The sequence below is a fragment of the Barbus barbus genome, assembly GCF_936440315.1.
Source record: "Barbus barbus genome assembly, chromosome: 15".
Taxonomy (NCBI): domain Eukaryota; kingdom Metazoa; phylum Chordata; class Actinopteri; order Cypriniformes; family Cyprinidae; genus Barbus; species Barbus barbus.
Genome location: NC_136743.1, coordinates 537,501 through 560,000, shown reverse-complemented (window position 1 = coordinate 560,000; position 22,500 = coordinate 537,501). Strand labels below are relative to the sequence as shown.

Genomic DNA, 22,500 nt, shown 5'->3' with positions numbered 1-22,500 from the left:
AATCCTGTTTTATTTTTGGATCAAAAGTATCCCAATCTTACTAAAACGTTTTGAACAACACAAACTGAGGATTTAATCCAGATCAAAATCAAGATTGGGTTTTGTGATCTAGTCTGAATTCAGAATCCTTTTTTTCTTTTAGACAAGAACAACCCATTTTCAAGATTTGATCCAATCCGATGACCAGAATCTGATCAGATTACTTTTGAAGAGCTGGCCCAAGAGCATCGGATGAAGTTTAGCTTCACTCTCATCATCAGGCCTGAACATCAGCGGCTCCTTCAGAAAACAGACAGAGATCTTTAAGAAGATCTTGAGTGAATGTGTGATTCTTGTGGCTTCATGAGCGCTCTATCAGATCAGCCTCGCACCGATTACTGGAAGCCCTCATAACCGTGGGCCGCTGCGGCTTCCTGCTCAGATTGCCTCCTTCACACTGATGCTAAACATCTGCAGCAGCTCTCAAAGCATCTGTGCATCCTGAAGCGTCTGCAGCCGTGTGTGATGCATTTCTCTCTGTGCTTCCTTCACAGAAATCACAGAGGAAACAGAGAGAGAAAGTTCTCAGGCCTCTGACGGTGCAAAGGTAAACAGACTGATATACTTTATTCATCAAGGATGCATTAAATTGATCAAAAGTGTCAATAAAGACATTTAGAATGTTCATTTCTATTCATCTGTGAATCCTGAAAAATAAAATGTATCACGGTTTCCACAAAAATATTGAGCAGCACAACTGGGTTCAACATTGATAATAATCAGAAATGTTTGTTGAGCAGTAAATCAGTATATTATTATGATTTCTGAAGATCATGTGACACTGAAGACTGGAGTAATGATGAAAATACAGCTGCAGATCACATAAATAAATTACAGTTTAACACATATTCACATAGAAAACAGCTGTTTTACATTTTAATAATATTTCACTGTTTTTAATGTATTTTTGATCAAATAAATGCAGCTTTGGTGAGCAGAAGAGACTTTTTTCAGAAACATTATAAAATCCCCCAATTTTGAAGAGCAGTGTATAACACTTGCGTTAATAATAGGAATTAATCTACTTTATTTGTTAATTGTAAAACTAAAAAAAAAATTGGGTGTAGAAACAATTTTCACTCAGAAATCACAAGAATGTTCCACAAATAATTACAAAGAAATGACAAGTAAAGCATTGAATTAGACAAATTGAAACAGTTTTTTTTTTCTTGTATATATGCCAATTTATTTATTTATTTTTATTATAGTATATCTGTTACAGGATCTACATTATTTGTAGCCAGAATTGCCAGAATATAATGTTCCTTATATGCGTCAGGCGCCACAAGCACATATTGTTAAATAAGTGAGGATCCTGCAGATTTCTGTGAATATGTGGAGTGTTTCTCCTGATGATGGTGTGATGTGTGCCGGTTCCTCTGACGTCAGAAGATTGACTTCAGATGATGATTCCTGGACGTCCGGTGATCAGCTGAACACATGCACAGATTCACTGACAGCAGTGAGTGATTACAGTTTTTCTCGATTGCTAAAACACTATAACCAGGCGTTTGAACTAAAATTTCAAACGATAACGCCTTTTTTCAAAAAGCACACCCATTCTGCTGAACTATAAACACTATTCCCTGCTTTAACACACGAGTCAGATTCGGTGAACTGTTCCTGCAAAACTCTACACAAATCCTTCATTTCTCAGTCTTTACACCATGTGATCATTTAGAAAGCACTAGCATTCAATATTGTTCTCTCAAGTCTGCACAGTTTGAGCTCAATTAGCACACAGTTACCCGAGTGGAAACACTGGGAGTCTAAATGTATCACACACCAATCAGAACCTTCGATGGAGAGATAAAAGGGCCAAAGTCAGCTCACAGTGTTTCTCAGAGGCTTTGGTGCATTTCTCAGATCAGAAATGAAATTCTCAAAACTACTTGTTCATCCTCCACATCATCTAGTCACTTGTGCACATCATAAAAAGCTGCTCATTCTTTTGAACAAGTTGGGATTGCTTTGGTACATTCATGCAACTGATTATGTAGATTTCTCTGTGGTTTCCTACATTATCAGTTGCTATTGTCATGTTGTTCAAGATGTATTATATAGTTCTCTGTGCTATAGTCTTACCCCTCAAAACATCCAGTCATTAAATGCAAAATGGTTGAGTTGTCATAAACTGCCAAGCATATTTTCTACACATTTCTATTAGACTTTTACTGTAATAAATTTGGCATGAATTGTTCAAGTGAATCTTGACTTTCACTAATGCAGAGAATATAGATCAGCCAATTATAGGTAAACCAGTTCTCTGAAATAGCTCAAAGGTGCATCTCATGAGTCTTCAGTTGGAAAGCATATAGACAGAGGACAACACAAGACTTACAAATTCTGACAGTGATGAACATCCAGAAAACGATCAGGGACAACAGCCGAGAGGAATGCATGGTGGAAGGGTACACAGGCAAAACAGGAAGAGGAAGAAGAGGCCAAGGACAGAGGTGCATATCAGATGAAATAATGTTGTCAATCATGGCCTTACAACGGCTGAAGTGTGCAGCTAAATATTGGGAGATCGACCATATCCTCAATAATTCAAACATTTTCGTCTCTTTCAATCAATATCCCACATACAGTAATGTGTAAATTTGTACTTTTGAAATGGATATATGTGCAGCCTTCTGTGTTTTAGTAGGACTACAGTAACTGTCATCTAAACTATTGCCATAGTGTGCCTCAGGTAATACTACACACAGTGTTCTACAGTCATGTGAAAAAACAACTAAACATTGTGACCAGTGTGGCTCACACGATGACACAAATACTTTATATTTTGGTGGCCTTGGCCAAATTACCGACACGATAACTAGGTTTTGAAGCATGAATGAAATGTTTTGATTTTGCAGACATGCAATAAAGTTCTGAAGGTCCAGCAAACAGTTGTGATATTTGCACTCACAGTTTAGAGAATGTTAAGACTGTTTCAGAAAATGTGCCAAAGCAACTGAGAAAAACTGTAAATTGAGAAATAAAACATTTGGGAAGTAGCACACTTATAACCGGTTTTTGAATTGATCTCATCAGTGTGTAAAACTGTGTGTGTTTTTGACTGTTTGTGTGTCATGTCTGAGAGCAAAGTTTGGTTTTTCAGCAAGATTGAGTTGTTTTGAGTGGAGAGCTTCATTTTGACCTGAATATAGGAAGTTTGGGGAATTGAGTTAGAAGTTATGGATTTGTGTTTCAAGAAATGTGTTTAAGCAATCGAGAAAAACTGTAAACGTGCTTCTGTTATAAAAGCTCATAAAGCTGTGTTTGTGTTTCAGAGAGGTGATCACGAGCAGAGCTGAGAGTCGCACATGAGGATGATGAGGACGAGGATGAAGAGGCAGATGTGGGCTGGAATACAGTGATCTATTTCAGTCCTGCGATGGGGAATACAGTGACGTGTCTCTGCCGAACGGATCCCGCTCTGATCACACACTCCTCCACAGTCATCGCATTACAGCAGCACACGAGGAGAACACACATTTCCAAACATTCATTTAGACATTAATAGTAATAATCCAGTGAGAAGTTTGAGATGTGATCTGATCATCATCAGTCTGTCTGGAATGACATGAAGAAACAGAACAAACTGAGACTAAATCCAGAAGAAGTGTGTCTCTGCTTCAAGAAACCTCCTGCAAAGCTCCTGAGAAACTCTGCTCAAGTGCACCGAGGACAAAAGCTGCTTTAAACACAGAGCATGCTCACAACACATGATGATTTCATTTAGTTAATAGAAGTTAACTGATCAAGAAAATCTATTTATGACATTATTTTTGACAGCATCCTCATTTTACAGCATTTTTACACAAGAGCCTAAATCTTTTAACAGAACTGTAGCTTTGCAGGAGGTTTCTTGAAGCGTCTTGGATATTCAGCAGCGCAATTGTTTTATTACAACATTAAAATAAATGTAATTTTTTAAATAGAAAGATTGAAATTAAAAGTAATCAAATAATCTAAAAAAAAAACTAAACATTTTTTACAGTGTATGTGACTGACTCAGTTCTTCTGCAGCTTGTCAGTCGTGATCTGTATGAACTGTAGTTTTACTGTAAGTCTGTAAAGATTGTCTGTTTGTGTTCCTCAGATAACAGCATTCGGGTTTGAGATGAAGTGATGGTGAGTTAACGACTTTCATTCTCATTCTGATGAACAGCTCCTTCCCAGATAACAGGGACTGCTCTCAGAATGTTCTAGAAAGGTTTTCTCAGAGTTATGAACAAACATTCTTCCAGTAGAATGTTCATTTGTCTTTAATAATGTATATTGTTGATAGAACATTTTAATTTTGAAACGTTTTAGTTAGACATTCATGCAGCATTTTTTTAAATGTTACTTTTTTTGAGAACGTTCATGGAACATTTAAAAGTAACATTCCCATAATGTTAGAACATTTAAAATGGAATGTTCCCTCAACAATAAAAAAGGGTTCTAAAAACCTTTACATTGTAAATGTACAGAGAATGTTTTCATAACTTAATGGGAATTTTAGCACAACATTCTTAGAATATATTTTTGTTGAACTTTGGTTGAAGTCTCTGTGATGAGTGAGATTGATGAAGAAACTCATTTTGACCCAAACGGTGATCCGTATTGTGTTTTACTCTAATGTGTTTAACAAACATCCTGACTAACCCGTGTATTACTGTAACCTTTACATAAGACAGCCCTGCGTGGATATTGTAAAACAATCATAAAACAGCATGCATCATGGTATCGGAATGTTCTAGTTTCAGGAACAGGGCTGGGAATTTCACTCCACATTCCTCCGGAGCACAAACCTGCCCCCATAACATCACACACACTCAGATATGAAGTGATTAATAACTTCAGCAAACCATCACAAACTCCTGAACGCCACAGCGTTTGGAAAAGCAGGAGATGAGAGTTTGATGTGTTGAGTCACTCTGACACACCCGTGATGATGATGATGATGATGAGGATGATGATGATGATGGACATGAACACTACAGTAAGCAGGCCGTTCTGATTCATGCTGACTGTGCTCAGAGATGAAAACACTCAAACTCATCACAGCCTCGCTGACAGGCCATCAGGAATGATTCATGGGTTCATAGGAACATACAGAACTGAGCCCACACAATATATCCATCATCCCCATAACACAAATATAAATAACAAAGACAAAAGACATCAAACATATATTTATATATATATATATATAAACATACACATGCATGCATACATACATACATACATACATACATATATATATATATATATATATATATATATATATATATATTATACATATATTGCTCTTTTGTTGGTTTTGATTGCTTCTATTGTCATCATTTCTAAGTCGCTTTGGATAAAAGCGTCTCCTAAATGACTAAATGTAAATATACAGATAGATAGATCACATTCTTTTGATTATTTATGTATATACAGTATTACATTAATTTTATCGACTTAATTTCTGTGTACATCTGCACTGAAAGCTCCTTTTACCAAGACAAATTGATAAATTAATAAGCAAATAAATAAATGTTAGTACAATTCAACTTGCACAAAACCCAATGATTTAAATAAATAAATGTTTACCAAAATTTCACTTGCACAGAAGCCGATGCAATCAATCATTCAGTAAATAAATAAATAGCCTTGGTGAAATTTTCCAGAAAATGCGTAATAATTTTATGATGTTGTCATTACAGGAAAGCCGGTGCTAAAATCCAAGAATACAATGTTTTCCTCTCAGCTGTTATGAATGATCACAGCGGGAAGAGGCGTGGCCGTTCTCTTTGCGCTTCTCTGATTGGTCACGTCAACCATTATCGCAGAGGACAGGGTGGGTGGGCGGAGCCGGCGTGCATGTGGCTGTTACGAGCGGGCAGCTGATTGGCTGACACGACGAAGGCAAGCGTATCCTCTCTAACGCCATTGGTTGTTTGTGGCGGTGGGCGGGATCTTTCGGCTGGGCTTCGAAACAAATGTAGACGCAGCAGCTGCGCTGCACAGAAGACTGAGCAATCGGCTTATAGAATAGAGCAGCTTTACGAGCTAAAAAAAACGGGTATTTAAAAAATTACGTTCGTAATAAATATAAACGTACATTCAGATTCTAATGGCCTGCTAATATTGATATTTTGGCGTTTCTGTGCAGATCGGCGGCCGTTATTGTAGCAGCGCGCGCGAGACGGTGGATTTTTACCTCAGAGAAACCGAACCGAACCCCGCGGATATTACACCGGAATATTACGTTTTTACGGTGAGCAGGAGAACCGTTCGCCACACACCGTCACCCGCTCGGTTCACAGATCACGGGGGTTCTCGGATGGAGCGGAACACCGAGGCGCGGAGTCACGGATCGCGGTCCCGGTGCGAGGAGCTCCTCCGCGGCGACGCGTCCATGAACGTATCGATCAGCTCCACCACCGGGAGCCACTTCGAGCTGTCCGTTCCGCTGGAGGAGACCGTGGAGGGGCTGAACCGGAGACTGTCCGAGAAACTCCGGGTTCCGAGGGAGCGACTGCTGCTGCTGCACCGAGACACGTGAGTCGCTCCGGGATCCGCTTCTCTTGATCTGAATCGGTTATTCCTTTATTTCAAAAATCATAACATCAGGGCTGATGTCTTACAATCCTGCGAGGTTTTTAAACTGGTTTTAGAGGTGAATGTTCCTGGTTTCTGCAGATCTTCAAAAGCATTTAATTCGTCTCTCCACAAATTAAGGCCTTAAAAAGGTTTTCAAATCAGATCAGAAAGTCTTAAATTCATAAATGTTGCATCCACTGCAAAAAAAAATGGTTTCCAGAGCAAATATCTATTCAAGATACAGATGGAGATATGAAGTCTGAGAAACTGAACAAGAGTGAGTTCATGCTTAAAACAAGAGCAAGCATCTGTTTATGGGGAAGGAAAACTTATTTTCCTTTAGAGTTAAGTTTAATTTTAGCCCGTTTGCAGATCTGTATGTTTGTTTTGAGCTTAAACTCAAATATTGTAAAGTACAGTTAAAGGTATTCTGTGTTTGAATCAGAGATAATTAAGCCTAAAGCTGTTCTTTTCCTTTCTTTCTTTCTTTCTTTCTTTCTTTTTTTGTAAAATGAATTGAAAAGTAATGCACATCTTTTGAAAGATTTTGAAATGTTTAAGGTGTTGATATTACAGATCATTGGGCTTGAGTTTCCATATCGACATATATTGTTCCCTTCAGTGCATTCTATATCATTTCTTTACTTAAAACAGGTTAGAAATCCTGATTATCTCATGAACAGAGTTTTGCATTCAATACAGATTCAAAGCAGCTTTACTGTAATAGACAAGAACATAAAATTAATAAATTATGAAACCAATTTCAGCTGTAAAGCAGCTCTACAGGGCCATTATTACACTCCGCTCTTCTCATCTGATAGTGTCAGTGCAGTTAAATCGATAATAATAATATTAATTACTGAAATGAGCAAGCCAAAGATGCTCATTAGATGTCAAGATTACCATATTATGATGAAGCAATCAGATGTTTCTTCAGAAAAGCAAAGCATGCAGAAATGAAACCAGATCGTGAATGTCCTGATGTATCTGTCTGTTCTGGAGAGGTGCATGATGGGAAACATCAGTGATTGTGTTCTCCGTCTGCAGGAGGTTAAACTCAGGGAAACTGCTGGATTTTGGTGTGGTTGACGGAAGCAGACTGACGCTGGTGCCCACGGTTGAAGCCGGACTGATGGTATAAAACTCTTCCTTCTCAGAAATCACACACGCGTTTCTATATTTAAAGGCCTGAACTAAATGCTTTGGCTGTAAGATCTCATGCATGCATTGGAGTGCATCTGTTGAGTTTGTGATGTTGTTGTGTGTTTGCAGTCGCAGCCGTGCCGCTCGGAGCAGTCGGTCCTGCAGGCGCTGGAGGCTCTCTCAGACGCTCAGGTGAAGCTCTCGCTGCGGTCGCACACTTCCTCTTCTACCAGAACACACTCATTCACAAGAACTCACACAATGACTATTCTAATGAGTGCGCCTTTCCCACCAGCAGCTGAATATAACCAGTGAAAGACGCCCCCACACTTGTGTACAAATACACACGCACTCATTCAGAATAAGTGATGGGGGATTCTGGGTAAACAGCAGTAACGGGCTGGTGCTTTTCATGAATGTTCTTCAGTGTTACGAAGGATTTGCATGTAAGCAAATCAAGCAGCTGCTCTTTTGGCGACGAGCCCGTTGAAATCGGTGTGCATGTGCGCTTTACTGACACTCACTATGAAAGTGACATTTGATGTTTAACAGATCATTAACCTATGTAAACTAAATAGATGAGCAGAAATGTTTCTATTTTTAAGTTTTAGCCCCTGCATGTGGCACCTACATCTGTGAAACCACATGTGCACATATATCTGTGTGTGCGCTCTGCGCCATCAGCGGGTCTGTGCGTCATTTTGGCAATGCTGAGCTGTTTGATGTCAGTTGTGTGTGTGTGTGTGTGTGTGTGTGTGTGGTTAGACTGAAGAATGATAGATGATTTCCTAGAACAGATGCATGTCAGGCTCTTATTACAAGCCGCTCTGAATCTCATGAAACTCATCCGGCTCTCATTTCTACTCTGAGGAACCATAAAGTCACCATGAATTCAGAATTCATTAATCCTGTTATTGCAGTGTTTATTATGAATGCTTTATCAGTGCACATCGTTGTTGAAATGGATGCAAGCAGGCCGTGTTTGGTGAGATTCAGCGGTGTTGAAGTGTGTCAGAGAACATCCCAAACTCTCTGGTTTGGTGCTGTAGTTTAGTGAAGCACACGTTCACGCCGCTGCGTCTCTGCAGTAATGCACGGTTTTGCAGTTATCTGCTGTTAGATGTGGTTGGTGATGCTGCAGGTATTTTTAGCCTGGAAATCCTCCTGTGAAGTGTGTTAGAACAGCCTGATGCTCTACCTGTCTGTGTCTAGACACCTTCTCTGTGTGTGTGTGTGTGGTGCTTCAGGAAGTTTGTTTTTGTCAGGTTTGAGCATGTTTTTCTCTGTCTCTGGTATTTTCTGAATGAGGAAGGTTTCACATGAAGAGCGTTAGACGTAACCGTTCACTGTAAGAGCAGCACACGCTCATCATTGAAAACAAACAGTCTAAAGTCAGCATGAATGCATGTCACGGGTCTTATTGTGAATGATTCATCTGTGCATTTTTTCAATGTTGTTTACTTTGAAACTACTTGCTTTAATCTAATTGTACTAACCTGCTCTTCCTGTAGCATGACTCACTTGAGGTTCAGTCAGCTTCATTCAGATCTGCGTCCATACACTGCAAAAAAAAAAAGATTTTCTTACGCAGTATTTTTGTATTGTTTCCAGCACAAATATCTAAACATTCTTAAATAAAGATACTTTACTTTTTTATGTTTTTTTTTTTTTTTTTTTTTTTTTATATATAGCAAAATGAAGTGTTTTTGCTTGAAATGTGGAAAAATAAACTTTACTAAAATAAAAAAATCTGACTCCACTGGCAGGTATTTGTTTTTGTTTTTAGCAAAAACTCACTTAATTTTGATACATTTTCAGAGAAAATGTAACATCTTGAGTTATTTTTGTTTCTCAAGTAAATTTTATTTATTTATTTTTTGACTATTTATTTATTGTAGAAGTAAATTTATTTTGATTTAAGAATGTTTAAATATTTGTACTGGGTATCAAGACAAAAGTACTGAGCTAAAAAAACCTCACAATCCGATAAAATCAAGTCCTGTCCATGCAGCAGTGAATTCATTTGCAGCTTCCATGCCAACATTAATATCTGCTTCGTTTGCTCCATCCTCGTGGTTTTCATCCAGGTCCTGTGGTTGGAAACCGGTTTATCACTCACGGTTATTGTAAAGATCCTCTAGTGTCGTCTTGCTGTCGAGGGAATCTCTGGCCTTTCCATTCAGTGTGATTGGAAATCATTTGCTCTTAATAGCTCTGTGTGGTGAGGGATCAATAGCGCTTCAGACAGAAGATGCTCTCCTAGCCATTTCAGCATTGATCTCTGGAGATCGATGTTCATTAACCTCATCTATCAGGAAGGATAAGGAATATGTTTACAGACAGTCTCCGCCGAGGGATATGGTTTTTGGGTTGTTTGAGGGAAGAAAACCCCACCTGAAAGCATCTGCTTTGTGTTATTGCTGAGAAATTGATTGGATTGTAAAAAGTGTCTCTATATGAAGTGCTTGGAAAACTAAAGTGATTGAATGTGCATAATAAGAGCAGATATTTGTGTTTAATGGATGTCGTGTGAGTGTTTGTGGGTCGTGAGTTCACAGCTCTGAGCGGTTTAAACACGCGACAGACGTTTGCGTGTTCGTGATCTCCAGCCTTTCATTAGCCGCCTGTCTTTGTGATTGAAGTGCTCAGAGTCGTGACTCGCCGGAGAGACGGGAGGAGCGCATCGGCTCCGTTTCATTCATTACAGCCACATCGTTCACATCCACTTACACTACAGGAATGCTGCGTTTCACTGACTCACTTACTACTGTCTGAGAATCTGATCATCCTGCATTCTAGTTTTGCATTGCATTTATACAAATAACTGCTTCTGACTGCTCATCTCTGATGATTGTGCCAATGTAGTTTACAATCAATGATAAAAAATAAAAAAAACACTTTAAATATAATATTTTTGTTTGATACTGACCGCTATTTGGGGATATATTACATGTTACAAATGTTGTATTTAAAGTTTTTATTACACTTTTGTTTTTGAAATCCACTCTTCTGCTGGGATCAGAATAATCCTGTTTTTGTTTTTTTTCAATCATACTAAAACGTTTTGAACAACACAAACTGAGGATTTAATCCAGATCAAAACCAAAATTGTATTTTGTGATCTAATCTGAATTCAGAATCCTCTTCTTTTGAACAGCTCATTTTCAAGATTTGATCCAATCCAATGGCCAGAATCTGATCAGATTACTTTTGAACAACTGGTCCCTGGAATCTTTCAAATGCATAAAAGCTTCTTTATGGAAAAGATTATTGAAATATTCTTCACACAAAGAAAAATGTGGTTAGAGATGTTTACCGAAAGGTTCTTTGGGAAATCAAAAATGGTTCTTCTATGGCATCGCTGCAAAAACACTATTTTATTTTTAAGAGTGAACTCCAAGGTTCTTATTGCAAGCTGGTAATATTTCTGAAAAAAAGGCATTTAATTACTCATTTGACTTTAATTAGACTTTACTAATTTGTCACAATGGTGCTTGGATTTGTTGCAGTTTAAAAGGCATAAACCGTATTTATGGTTCTTCCAGTACAAATATCTGAACATTCTTAAATCAAGACATATTTACTTAAGAAGCAAAATTACTTAAAATATTAAGTTTTGGTTTCTGAAAAAAGTATAAAAATTAAATGGGTTTTTGTTTAAAACAAGATTTTTTTTTCCATATCATAAAATTTAATAAAAAGCTTTTTAATGTTTTGTTTGAATGGAAATTGAAGGGTTTAAATAATAGCTGTTAGTTTTGTCGGGCCTAGTTCTAAAGAAGCGGTTAAGTGCGATCAGAAGCAGGAAGGTCTGGTAATCTGCAGTGATCTTGAGTTTGTGCTCTTTAAACAAGGCTGTGATGTTCTGAGAAGCAGAGCCTCGTCGTTTGCTGTTTCTCGCTCTGACTCCTGCGTCTGCTGAGGTGCAGAATCACTCGAGCCGTTTCTGTGAGTCAGGAGTGTGTTAGTTTCGGCTTTTCGTGAAGTTGCTCGTATCGCGCTGATCTGCATACCAGCCGCTCTGATGTACAGTAAACCGCTCTAAACCGGACTCCTCGGGCTGGTGCTGTGAGATGTGATGACGTAACACATGTCCGATTGCCACACTCAGAGCTTCTTGTAATCAAGGGTTGGGTGTTTCCTCCTCGTTTGCTGATTTCCAAACCGAATAACCATGTATGAATGCATATTTGTCATGTTGACTGAACTTGGGTCTGGTGGTGGTGCTTAAGATATTGCTTGTAATTTAGTGTTTCTATAAAAAAAAGGGGGGGGAAACTACAAATAATACTGATAAGATAAAACTACTACGAATTCTACTACTAATAATAACTATATAAAATGCACAATATAATTCATGAATATTAATCAGGTTGTCTGTTCGCTCTAAATGATTTGCTGAAATCAAAACAGGGAGGATAATAGGTGAGCGCCAGCCAATGAGATTGCCGTTTGTGCATTAGTCCCGCCCACTACCCGAAAACCCAGCAGTTCTTAAAAGCTGAAGAATTCCAAAGGAACTCTTATTTTGACAGGAAAATACAACAAAGGATATAATAATTATAATAATTCATTACATTTATATAGCGCTTTTCTAAGCACTCAAAGCGCTCTACATGTAGCGTGTCAATTCTGCATATGTTAGACCGCAAACTGCGGACTTGGCAACATAGCGTGCCAACTTGATGCTTCCTCTGAAGACTGCTTAGATGTGTTGGACTTGAAGCAGCGCTGCTAGACCGATCGCTGTGTGTCATCAAATACTGCGAGAGCTATAAGAGAGCGGACGTCTCCTTATGCTTTCTCTCGCCGTACTTTGATGTCATACACCAATCGATCTTCAAGTCGAACACACCTCTTTACTCTCAGTGTCACGTGACAGAGTGTAATCGCACTCTAGACAAGAATTTGTCTTCCAGTATAAATATCTAAACATCCTTAAATCAAGATGCATTTACTGGAGATGCATAATGACTGAAGATTTATTTTTGTTTTCTGAGAAAATGGAGTAAAAAATAAAAAATAATCTTTTCTCTTTGAATACATTTTATTCTTCTGGTTCTCAATGCATTAACTAATGGTAACTGAGACAGCTTTAGATTTTAAAAATGTAGTGGTAAATGTAGAGATTAACATTGCTACAGCATGTAGACTGTAGTTAGTGTTGTTCATAGTTAGTTCATGATAAATTATGTGAACAAACGAATGCATACTGTGACGTGTGGCGTTTCACGTTCTCTGCCGTCCATCAGCACAGATCTGCTGTTTGTTGTGACACATCAACTGCGTTGCACTGCCTTGCAAATTATCAGCCCACAATTTCTGAGAATTTAGTTTCCCAGACTGCTGTGCTGCTGGTCTTCACCCACACCGGTGACTGATATCAGAGACTTGAAGTGTCACGCTGGCCCACTTCAGTTCCCGAGCCCAGCACACCAACTCTTGACCTTTACACCAGAGCCCAGCGCTCGTCAGCGCTCCGATCATTAGAGAGTATTAGTGAGTAGATGCATGTGCTCTCTGAGCGTCTGCCTCATGAAGAAGAGTGAGATGTGACGTCAGTGTCACTCATGGACTTAAAGTCCGTGTAAAGTAATATTAAAATATATTCTGAGTTCGTCACACAACAGAAAAATGTGATATTACCACCCAGCCAAATTTGAATGATAAAAAAAAAAAAGCCAAGTAACTAAAGTAAACTTTTAACTATCAAAATCTTTGAAAAATAAGCAGGTCTCTCTGCTCTCAAACACTGGGGGCGTGTCTGCTGTCGGTGCTGAAACCACGCCCACTCGCGGGAAAACGGCCGTCTCTCTGAACTGTCAAATACCGCTACAGCCTGAATGGATGCTACTGATACTACCTTTAGTAGCTTAATTGGATTTATACAGCCATATATGTTTGAGCGTGCAAGTTCGTTATTTAATTGCGTCAGCGAGTTGAAACAGTCTCGTCGTCAAGGCGAGCACGGCTCATGGTTGCTTAGCAACGGCAAACACCAAGAGAGCGCAAGCTCTGGTGCGCTTTGAAAGAAGAGAAAGCGGTACAGCTCGCGTTTCTAGGTGCGAATTGTGAACGCTCCATGTTTTTAAATTGTATGTATTCTGCCACATATTGATGTCTCTGGGCTAAGACCCGGGACTTTAAGTGTCCTACAGGAGCGGCTCCTCAGCACTGCTATTTGTGTGGTTTGGGCAGCGCAAGTGAAACCTCAGCGCTGTTGGTATCTGATTCAGACTCTGGGGATGTTGGTTTCTCTGGTTTGTTAATGCTCTACTGATGCGATCATGCACTGTAGCTGTTTCCATCACCCTGTTTTTATGCGCATTTTGAAGTTTCGTATCATTAACGAGTGATGCAAACACCAAATTTAAAAAAAAAAAAAAAAAAAAAAAAGCTCACTTGCGGTGGTTTTTGACTTGTGCAAAAGAGGTTTAATGTGAAAAATGGGAGATGGAAATGCATTTGCCAAACTTCACCATGCGCATCAAAAAAAGACATGTGACTTTGCGTGATGGGACGGAATAACTTGACTAACCATGGGACAGATCTCGTTGTTATGGTCATTCTGAAATGCCAGAGCAAAGTCTGTTGCCAAAATATTTCTGTATAATTGCCTTTGGCTGCTTGCTCTGAGCCACAAGTAACTTATAATATATGAAAATTATTATATTCAGTGGCTTCTCCTACTTGTCTTGGTGATTTATAGTGCCAGTTTATCAGGATGTGATGATTTTACTCTCTTTGACTCGTTTGATGGAAACAGTACTTATTCGTAAATGTTTTATGCCATATTCCAATTTTGCACACAAGTTAAATTCGCAACTTTGGACGGAAACTCAGCTTGTGACTCTTATTCTTCTTACAATTTTTCATCAGTGCTTTACTATTTTGTACCTGTTTTTATTTTAATTGTGTGCATTCACAGTTTCTAGTTTGAGATGCATTTAATATCAGGAGGCAGTTCTGCAAAACTGTTGTTGTTCCTCGTTTTTAAATACAAATATCGAAGCATTTTTAAATACATTGACTTGATGCGCTATGACGTAAGAAATTTATTCAAATTAATATAAAAATATCTGCAAGTGGAGTCTACTTATCTAAACATCCTTAAATCAAGATGCATTTACTGGAGATGCATAATGACTGAAGATTTATTTTTGTTTTCTGAGAAAATGGAGTCATAAAAATAATCTTGTTTTCTCTTTGAATACATTTTATTTTTCTGACAAAAACTCACTCATTTTATTAAATTTCTCAGAAAACAAGACTTCTTGTCTGATGTCAATTTGCTTGTCCAGTAAATGCATCTTGATTTAAGAATCTTTAGATATTTGTACTGGAAAACAAAAACAAGACAAAAATAGTAAGAGAATTGTTGCAGTGATGTCAGTACCTGTTTTATTGGAGTCAGAAGATGATGTGCTTCTGAATGAAACATGCAAGTCATTAACGTCTGTCAATCATTTTGTTTTTTGTGTGCAGGTCAGTGACTTCTTGGTGGGACGGTCCCCGCTGACCCTTGCCCTTCGTGTGGGCGATCACATGATGTTTGTGCAGCTCCAGTTGGCAGCTCAGGCGTCTGGAGGACAGCCGTCTCTTTCCAGGGGTCCTACGGGCCCCAACCAGACACCTACAGGGGCCGTCAGCAGTGGAGACCCCTCAGACTTTAAAAGCCGTACTGCTCCGCCCTCATCTCATGATCGCCACGCCCACTGCACTCAAAGCCCCGCCCCTGCTCCCCCCTGCGTTCAGGTAAGACACGACTGTAGAGCTACTCCAGTCTTTCCTGTCGAACTGTTTGATTCATCTTTTATTGTATTTATTATATTAAACCCTAATGCAAAAATAGTGGCCTTCAATAGGCAGCAGTAACGTGTTACAGTGGATTAGCAATACATGTTTAAATACACATTCTCAGAAGTATAGAAACCGCACTAAAAGATTCTAAGTGTGAAAAAGGGTGGAAGTTAATCTAAAAATTGAAATAAATCTAGTCCGATAGCAGCAATTACTAACTCCTGTCCTCATCTCATAACCGTGTAAAGCCAGTAAACATCTAAAGAAAAAGTCAAACACTGGTGTTATGTCTGTAATGAGTCACTGAAGAAAGCAGCATTTAGAGAATTTACAGCTCAAATAATGCTGATTGCTGAGTCAAAGCAAATGTAGCAGCTTCATATTTGTGCTTTAAAGTCTTGAGATGAATAAAAGTGGTTTACTTTTGAGCAGCTCCAGTCTTACGGAGAGAGTTGCAAGGTTATTGCAATTAACTAAAATGAACTAAAAAAAAAAAAAAAAAAATATATATATATAATTTTAAAGAAAATAAATGTTACCTTGAATGTTTTAATATTAAAAATCATAACTTCATTTTATTTCAATATTTTTATTCCATTATTTTTATGGGTTATCATAGGTAACTAAAACTTCAACTAAAATTAAAAACATTAAAAAATGTTTGCTACTTGAAATGAAAAACCTTAACTGAAATAAAAATATATTAAAAACTTGTATTTCTGCTAGTTGCCAAGGCAACGTTTAAAATAAAAATTTGAATGTTTATTTTGATGTACTAAAATAATGAATAAAAACTATATAAACATGTTAAAAACAAAAACTGCTCAAAATGACAATGTACAACAAAATTACTAAAACTAATTAAACCCAAAAATAAAAAAACAACGAATATAAATATAAAAACTATAGTAGTATTTCAGTGGCACTGAAATAACACTTTAAATGCTCAAATAACTCAAACTAAATAAACAAACAAAACAATTTGACATTTTTAAAAAAATCAAATCAAAATGACTAAAACTTTAAAATTAAAACAATAATTATGAAAATAAAATCTGATTTAAAATATTAACAAAAGCTATTTTAGTATATGAATGAGTTTTCATTAATGAATGATGGTGAATTTCAGGCTGAAGGCAGCACTCAGAGCCCCAGACAGCGATGCAAACCTGGCGCCGTCATCGAGAGCCTGGTCAATCACGCGCCGGGAGTTTTCTCAGGAACCTTCTCAGGTAAAGCGTGGCTTCATCAGGAGAATTACAGCAGAACAAGCTGCTGGTCTCGACCTCACGCTGACCTCTGCCCTCCTCAGGTACTCTACACCCCACCCTTCAGGACAGCAGCGGGCATCCTCGCCGGGACATCAGCACCATCCTGCAGATCCTCAACGACCTCCTGAGCGCCACACGGATTTACCAGAGATCTCCTGCGACGCTGACACACCTCCGCTGCCCTCCGGCCTCACCTACCTCACACACACACACACCTCCACCCTCACCTACCTCACACACACCTCCACCCTCACCTACCTCACACACACCTCCACCGTTGCCTACCTCAGACCGGCCACAGCCACATGCACACCTGCGCAGGCCCTCCGGTGAGTGAGAGTGTTTGAGCGCGCGCGTGAATGAGTGTGTGTGTGTGTATGTGTGAGTGTGCGTGCGCATGCGTGTGTGAGCATGAGCATGCGTGAGGTATTACAGGTATTACAAGGAGAAGGTGACTCTCCATTGTCAATGGAGTCATCAAACACACAAAGCCTGTGTGTGTGTGTGTGTGTGTGTGTTTTCCTGGCAGCAATGCAAATGATCTGTGGTGAGAATTCATTGAGTTGTTGCAGACAGATCTATACACACACACACACAGGAAGAGGAAGTCGTATTCTAACTCAGAGTTTTTTTAACTTTACATACTTCTCATTTTCTCTGATTCATTGCTTGGCGTGTGTTTGGTCATTTGTGTCTCGAGCTGTAATGTTCAGCATCAGATCAGATTTACAAAGACACTCAGACATGCTCTGAATCTGATTGGACAAGCCGCTAGCAATAAATGATATGATCATGCATCTGTAAACAGTTACGCTGATGAACTAGAAGAATGTTTATTAACTGCGATTTTATTATTTTTTTAATTCGTAACACTAGTAAAAATTATAATCAAGTCACGTGCTTTACAGATTGTTTCAGAGTCGCTTGCTTCACAGAGATAAACTGTAAAATTAATATTAATGTTTCGTGCAATGTTGATTCTATTGTTCATCAATGTTGATTCTGTTCAGTTCATCATCAGTGTATTATTGAACACTGGTGTATTATTTTAGGACAACCTCTTAAAATATGATTATCTCACTGAAATGATATAATTTGTATTTGTTGTGAATGTAAAACTGAAAGTGTTCTGAGTGTATGAGCATCAGCTCTTCCTGTATGCTGACTCGCATCTTTCATCTGTATTACACGCATGTTATTTTAGTATCTCTGACATACTTTTTTTTTTTTTTGTATTTAGAATGCTTTTTTTTTTTTTTTATATATATATATATAAGTATTTAATTCATTTTTTTTTTTTAAATATACTAATTCTAAATAGTAATAAAAACTAATGTATTATAAAATGCTCTATTTTTTAAATAAACTAATTACTAAAAAGACAATTTTTATTAAGAAAAGATTAATTTTATTTTTAAATAAAATGTACTTTATTTATTTTGTCTTTTTACATACGCACACCTATAATAAACTATTTTATTTGTAATTGAATCTACTTTATATAAAATAAACTAATTCTAAATATTAATAAAAACTATAATGTGATTTATTATTAAATATATTTTTATGAACTATAATTTATTTAAAAAATAGAATATTCTAAATTTATTATCATGGAATTATTAATAAATTATAATTTAATTTAATGAAGTCATTTTTGTCCCTTTTTTTCTAACATATTTATTTTTTAGTTTCTGTTTGTGTTATTTTAGTAGATCAAGTTAAACTAGATTAAAATGAGAAATGTTGCCATGGTAACTAGCTGAAGTAAAAAAAAATAATTATATATGTATGTATATGTGTATATATATATTTTATTTTCCAAGTAGTTTTTTTTTTTTTTTTTTTTTGGGGTGTGTGTGTGTGTGTGTGTGGTTTTAATTTTATTTGACTGATAATAGCATGCTGACTGCAGTCTGTAGTGTAATATTCCACTCTGAGTCAGCGGAGTGTCTCTGTAAGCGTGCTCGGATCTGTTGTTGATTGCGTCTCGTCTGATTCGTCTCTCTGTATCTCTCTCTGTGTCAGGTGAGCGTGTGCAGCAGACGGAGAATAAAGCCATGCGTTGTAAGGTGGAGCAGCTGCAGCTCTTACTGCAGCAGCGGCGTCTGCGGAGAAAGGCCCGGAGAGACACTCGTGGCCCGTATCACTGGATAACCCAACGCCAGAACCGGTCCAGCGACGCATCGCTCCGCCTGGACTACCAGGAGCCGGTCTGGAAGCCCGACGGCCCCGCAGACATCAACCCGGAGTTTGTGGTGGTTTGACGCAAGGATGAAAGCGTGACCCGACACGGGCATTAATGGCCGACTGACACACACAGTCCCTCAGGAGCCGCTTTAGGGCCTTCACGGTCGGTTTGCAGTGATTCTCAGTTCACTTCACAGATGTCACCAATCGCAGGATGTAGCATTTTCACATCAGGTGTTCAACTCGGTTACATGATGTTTTGCACACTTCATTTCTCTTCAGCATTATGAGATATTTGATGTGGTTCAGAGGACAGACGTCAGTCTGAGATCACATTCAGACAGCTGATTATTTTCTCCCTTAAAGAATCCTGGATTTGGGCGAATCTCATGAAACGGCTCATATTTCACCCCAAAATCAAAAGAATATGTATATTGTTTTTCATATAAAGAAAATGAAGCCATTTTAAATGAAAACAGAAAATTCTTCTTATTATAAAGTCTTATTATTAATAAATACTATATAATTTATTTCGTTTGTTACTGAAAATAAGTTTATTTTTCATAAACTATAATTTGTTTTAAAATAAAGACATTCTAAATTAATACCAAGTAATTTTTGGGGTTTTTGTCTCTTTGTATTTTTTTTTCTTTTTTTTTTTTTTTTTTTTTTTCTTTTTTTTTAAATGCATTCTTGTTTCTGTTTTAGTAAAAAAAAAAAAACGCACTCTTATTTTTTTTTATTTTTTTTGTGCTTAAAATAGGTGTCACTTCTTTATGAAAAATACTATAATTTGTTTCCTTTTAATTTTAGGATGAAATATGGCCTGGACATATTTCGTGAGATTTACCTGCTTTATTTCTCAGACACATTTCCTGAATAAAGAGCTGAAATGCAGCATTTTCTCGTGGATTATTTCTGAAGTTCTTCTCTCAGACTGTAGCCAGTATCTGTTTGCTTGGTTTATTTGAGTCAGACACTGAATCTGGACACAGACTGTGTTTCTCACGGACAAACCTCTGATCTGGAGTCGAGGGAGCGTCAGAGTCATTATGAAAGCTGAAGTAAAGCTCATTTTCAGATTTGGTTCTGCTGGACAGCGTGTGAAAGAAGACGTTTGCTGTGATTTGTTCAGTGGCCTTATTTAATCTGTAAGGAACAGCATGTGTGTGGATTCCCTGAACTCTCCTGTGGAATGACGTCTCTGAAGATGGTGATCTGATCTGATGAGTGATTGGCAGCGTCTGCTTTCACACTGGAGTTTGATGAAGTTCCTCACGTCTGTCTTCTTCATGTATCGGATGCCTGTCATCTCTCAGAATCTCTCGGCATGAAGCAGGATTGACGGTCGTGTTATAGAGTTGTTTGCAGTAGTTCTTGAGCCCATCGTCTGTCGTGAGCGTTTCAGAAAAGCGTGTAGCACATTCATACGACTGTATTAATTTATAAACTCATCTGGTTACTGTGAAACATTCTGTGCTTTAGATTCGTGTCTTTTTTTTTTTTCTTTCTCATGTTTTTGTCACAGTGTAAACTATAGCGTTCAAAATGAAGATGCAATAAATTTGTGTGGCTTTTAATTTAGTTTATTTCTTTTTAGGAAATAAAGTAAGGTTAAAAAATTTGTATATATTAATAGTTTAAAAATGTGCTGAAATGCTGCAATGCATCAGTGTCTCAGCAATGGATGCTCTGCAGTGAATGGGTGCCGTCAGAATGAGAGTCTGATAAAAACATCACAATAATCCACAGCACTCCAGTCCATCAGTTAACATCTGGAGAAGACTAAAGCTCAAACACATCCAGCATTAAGACGTTTTGAACTCAAATATGAGTTCATAATCCATAATAACTCTTCCTCCAGTGAAAAAGTGCATCTCCTGTTGTCTCTCGCATCAAAATCCAGCCTCATATTAGTTTAGAGCTGTTTTGTCTTGTAAACGGATCTGTGCAGATTTCTCTCCTGATTCAGACCAGAACACTTTTTCACTGGAGGAAGAGTTATTATTCGTTAAAAACATCTTGATGGATTTGTTTCAGCTTTTATCTTCTCCAGATGTTAACTGATGGACTGGAGTGCTGTGGATTATTGTGATGTTTTTATCAGACTCTCATTCTGACGGCACCCATTCACTGCAGAGCATCCATTGCTGAGCCTAAAAACATATTTAGATGTATTCATTCAGCAGATGCTTTTATTCAAACGGACTTGTAAAAGAGGATCAGACGCTATTAGTCTCTGCTGATGGTGTTTGTATGAAGGGTTAGTCTGGTTTGGTCTGGTCTAGACTGGCTGGTGTGGAGTGTGTGTTTATCACAGGTGTGTTTGTCAGCCGTTGGTTTGATCTCAGCGGTTTCACACTGCGTTTGTTAGTAAAGCAGGATCTGAAACAGAAAACGATGAGTCTGACATTTGGAAACACCACACACAAAAACAACTTCAAATTACTGCTTGTTTTAGTGTCATTCATATACTGATAAAGGTTTGGAATTAGTTCTAGTTCTTAAATTTAAACATTTCTCTTATTTCATATTTTCTGTTTACACTTTAAATTTAAAGTTCTAGTAGTGTGTTTTGTCAGCTTTTATCATTATTAATTAGTATCTTTATATAGTATTAATTTTTAGTCAATTATTTAGTTGCAATTAATGTTTATTTATTTAGTACTTCAACGCAAACGAAAATGAGAAAGGTTGCATTGGAAACTAGCTCAATAAAAAGTAACATTTCAAGTAACATAATTTTTTTTTTATGGTTTTAGTTAACAATAATAACTCAGCTTCAAAACACAGCATAGATAAGAGACCCAGGAAGCTTCCATGTGTGAATAACTGAACCTTCAGCGTGACAAACCATCGGATCTGGATCAGATCTGAACTGTGGAAGTGAACATGATTTACTCCAGACTTTCTTCATGAATCAGATGCTGCAAAATCAAGCTTAAAGGTCTTTTCTCAAATGCTTAGTGAAAGGATGTTTTTACATTTTCATAATATTGTTTGTCAAACTCAAAATTATGAGTGGATTTATTTGTCATGCATTTCAAATGAGTTCCAAACTGATCTGTTTCTGTAGGAATAAAACAAATAAACATTGTGGGATTGAGTCTAAATGAAGCGGTCGCTCGAGGAGCTATATGTTGGATTGTGAGTATTGAACTTTACTAAAATATATGTGAAATGAGTTTTAACTCCTGTAGCTTTGGTAACAAGTGTTTGATACAGATCTAAACTGACAAACGGTTTATTTACTGGACTGTTTGGAGGAGTTTCTTGCTTTAACAAGTTTTTCTTCACTGGTTGGTAATTTAAATTAGTTTATATATATATATATATATTGATTAACAAGATTATGCTGCTTTTGTGTGAATGACATTTTTTGGATGCACTTGAGATTTGTGAGGTCAGACAGACTAAAATCATTGTCCCACATTATTAACAGCTGCCGCTTCGTGCCGTGAGGAGTGTTTGATGATCGGTTAATGAACGTCATCTC

At 37.6% G+C, this 22,500-nt stretch overlaps 3 protein-coding genes across 3 annotated transcripts in view; 1 reads left to right on the top strand and 2 right to left on the bottom strand.

Moving 5' to 3' along the window:
• cbarpa (CACN subunit beta associated regulatory protein a) overlaps positions 1-5,037 on the bottom strand; it is a gene marked incomplete at both ends in the record, with an annotated part of 35,759 nt that extends 30,722 nt beyond the window's left edge. The window contains one exon of the mRNA XM_079434721.1: positions 4,959-5,037. Within this exon, the coding sequence (XP_079290847.1) occupies positions 4,959-5,037 (79 nt within the window). The remainder of the gene's footprint in view (positions 1-4,958) is intronic.
• The window catches only part of LOC306881006 (transcriptional repressor p66-alpha), a 166,619-nt gene that overhangs the window by 2,125 nt on the left and 141,994 nt on the right, over positions 1-22,500 (bottom strand). The gene's annotated exons all lie outside the window — the stretch shown is intronic.
• LOC306880872 (midnolin) lies at positions 6,021-19,417 on the top strand. The gene is made up of 7 exons (XM_079434671.1): positions 6,021-6,558; positions 7,648-7,735; positions 7,873-7,935; positions 15,229-15,498; positions 16,673-16,775; positions 16,856-17,143; positions 18,843-19,417. The coding sequence occupies exons 1-7, from the start codon at positions 6,341-6,343 to the stop codon at positions 19,079-19,081; spliced, it is 1,269 nt and encodes a 422-aa protein (XP_079290797.1). The 5' UTR covers positions 6,021-6,340; the 3' UTR covers positions 19,082-19,417.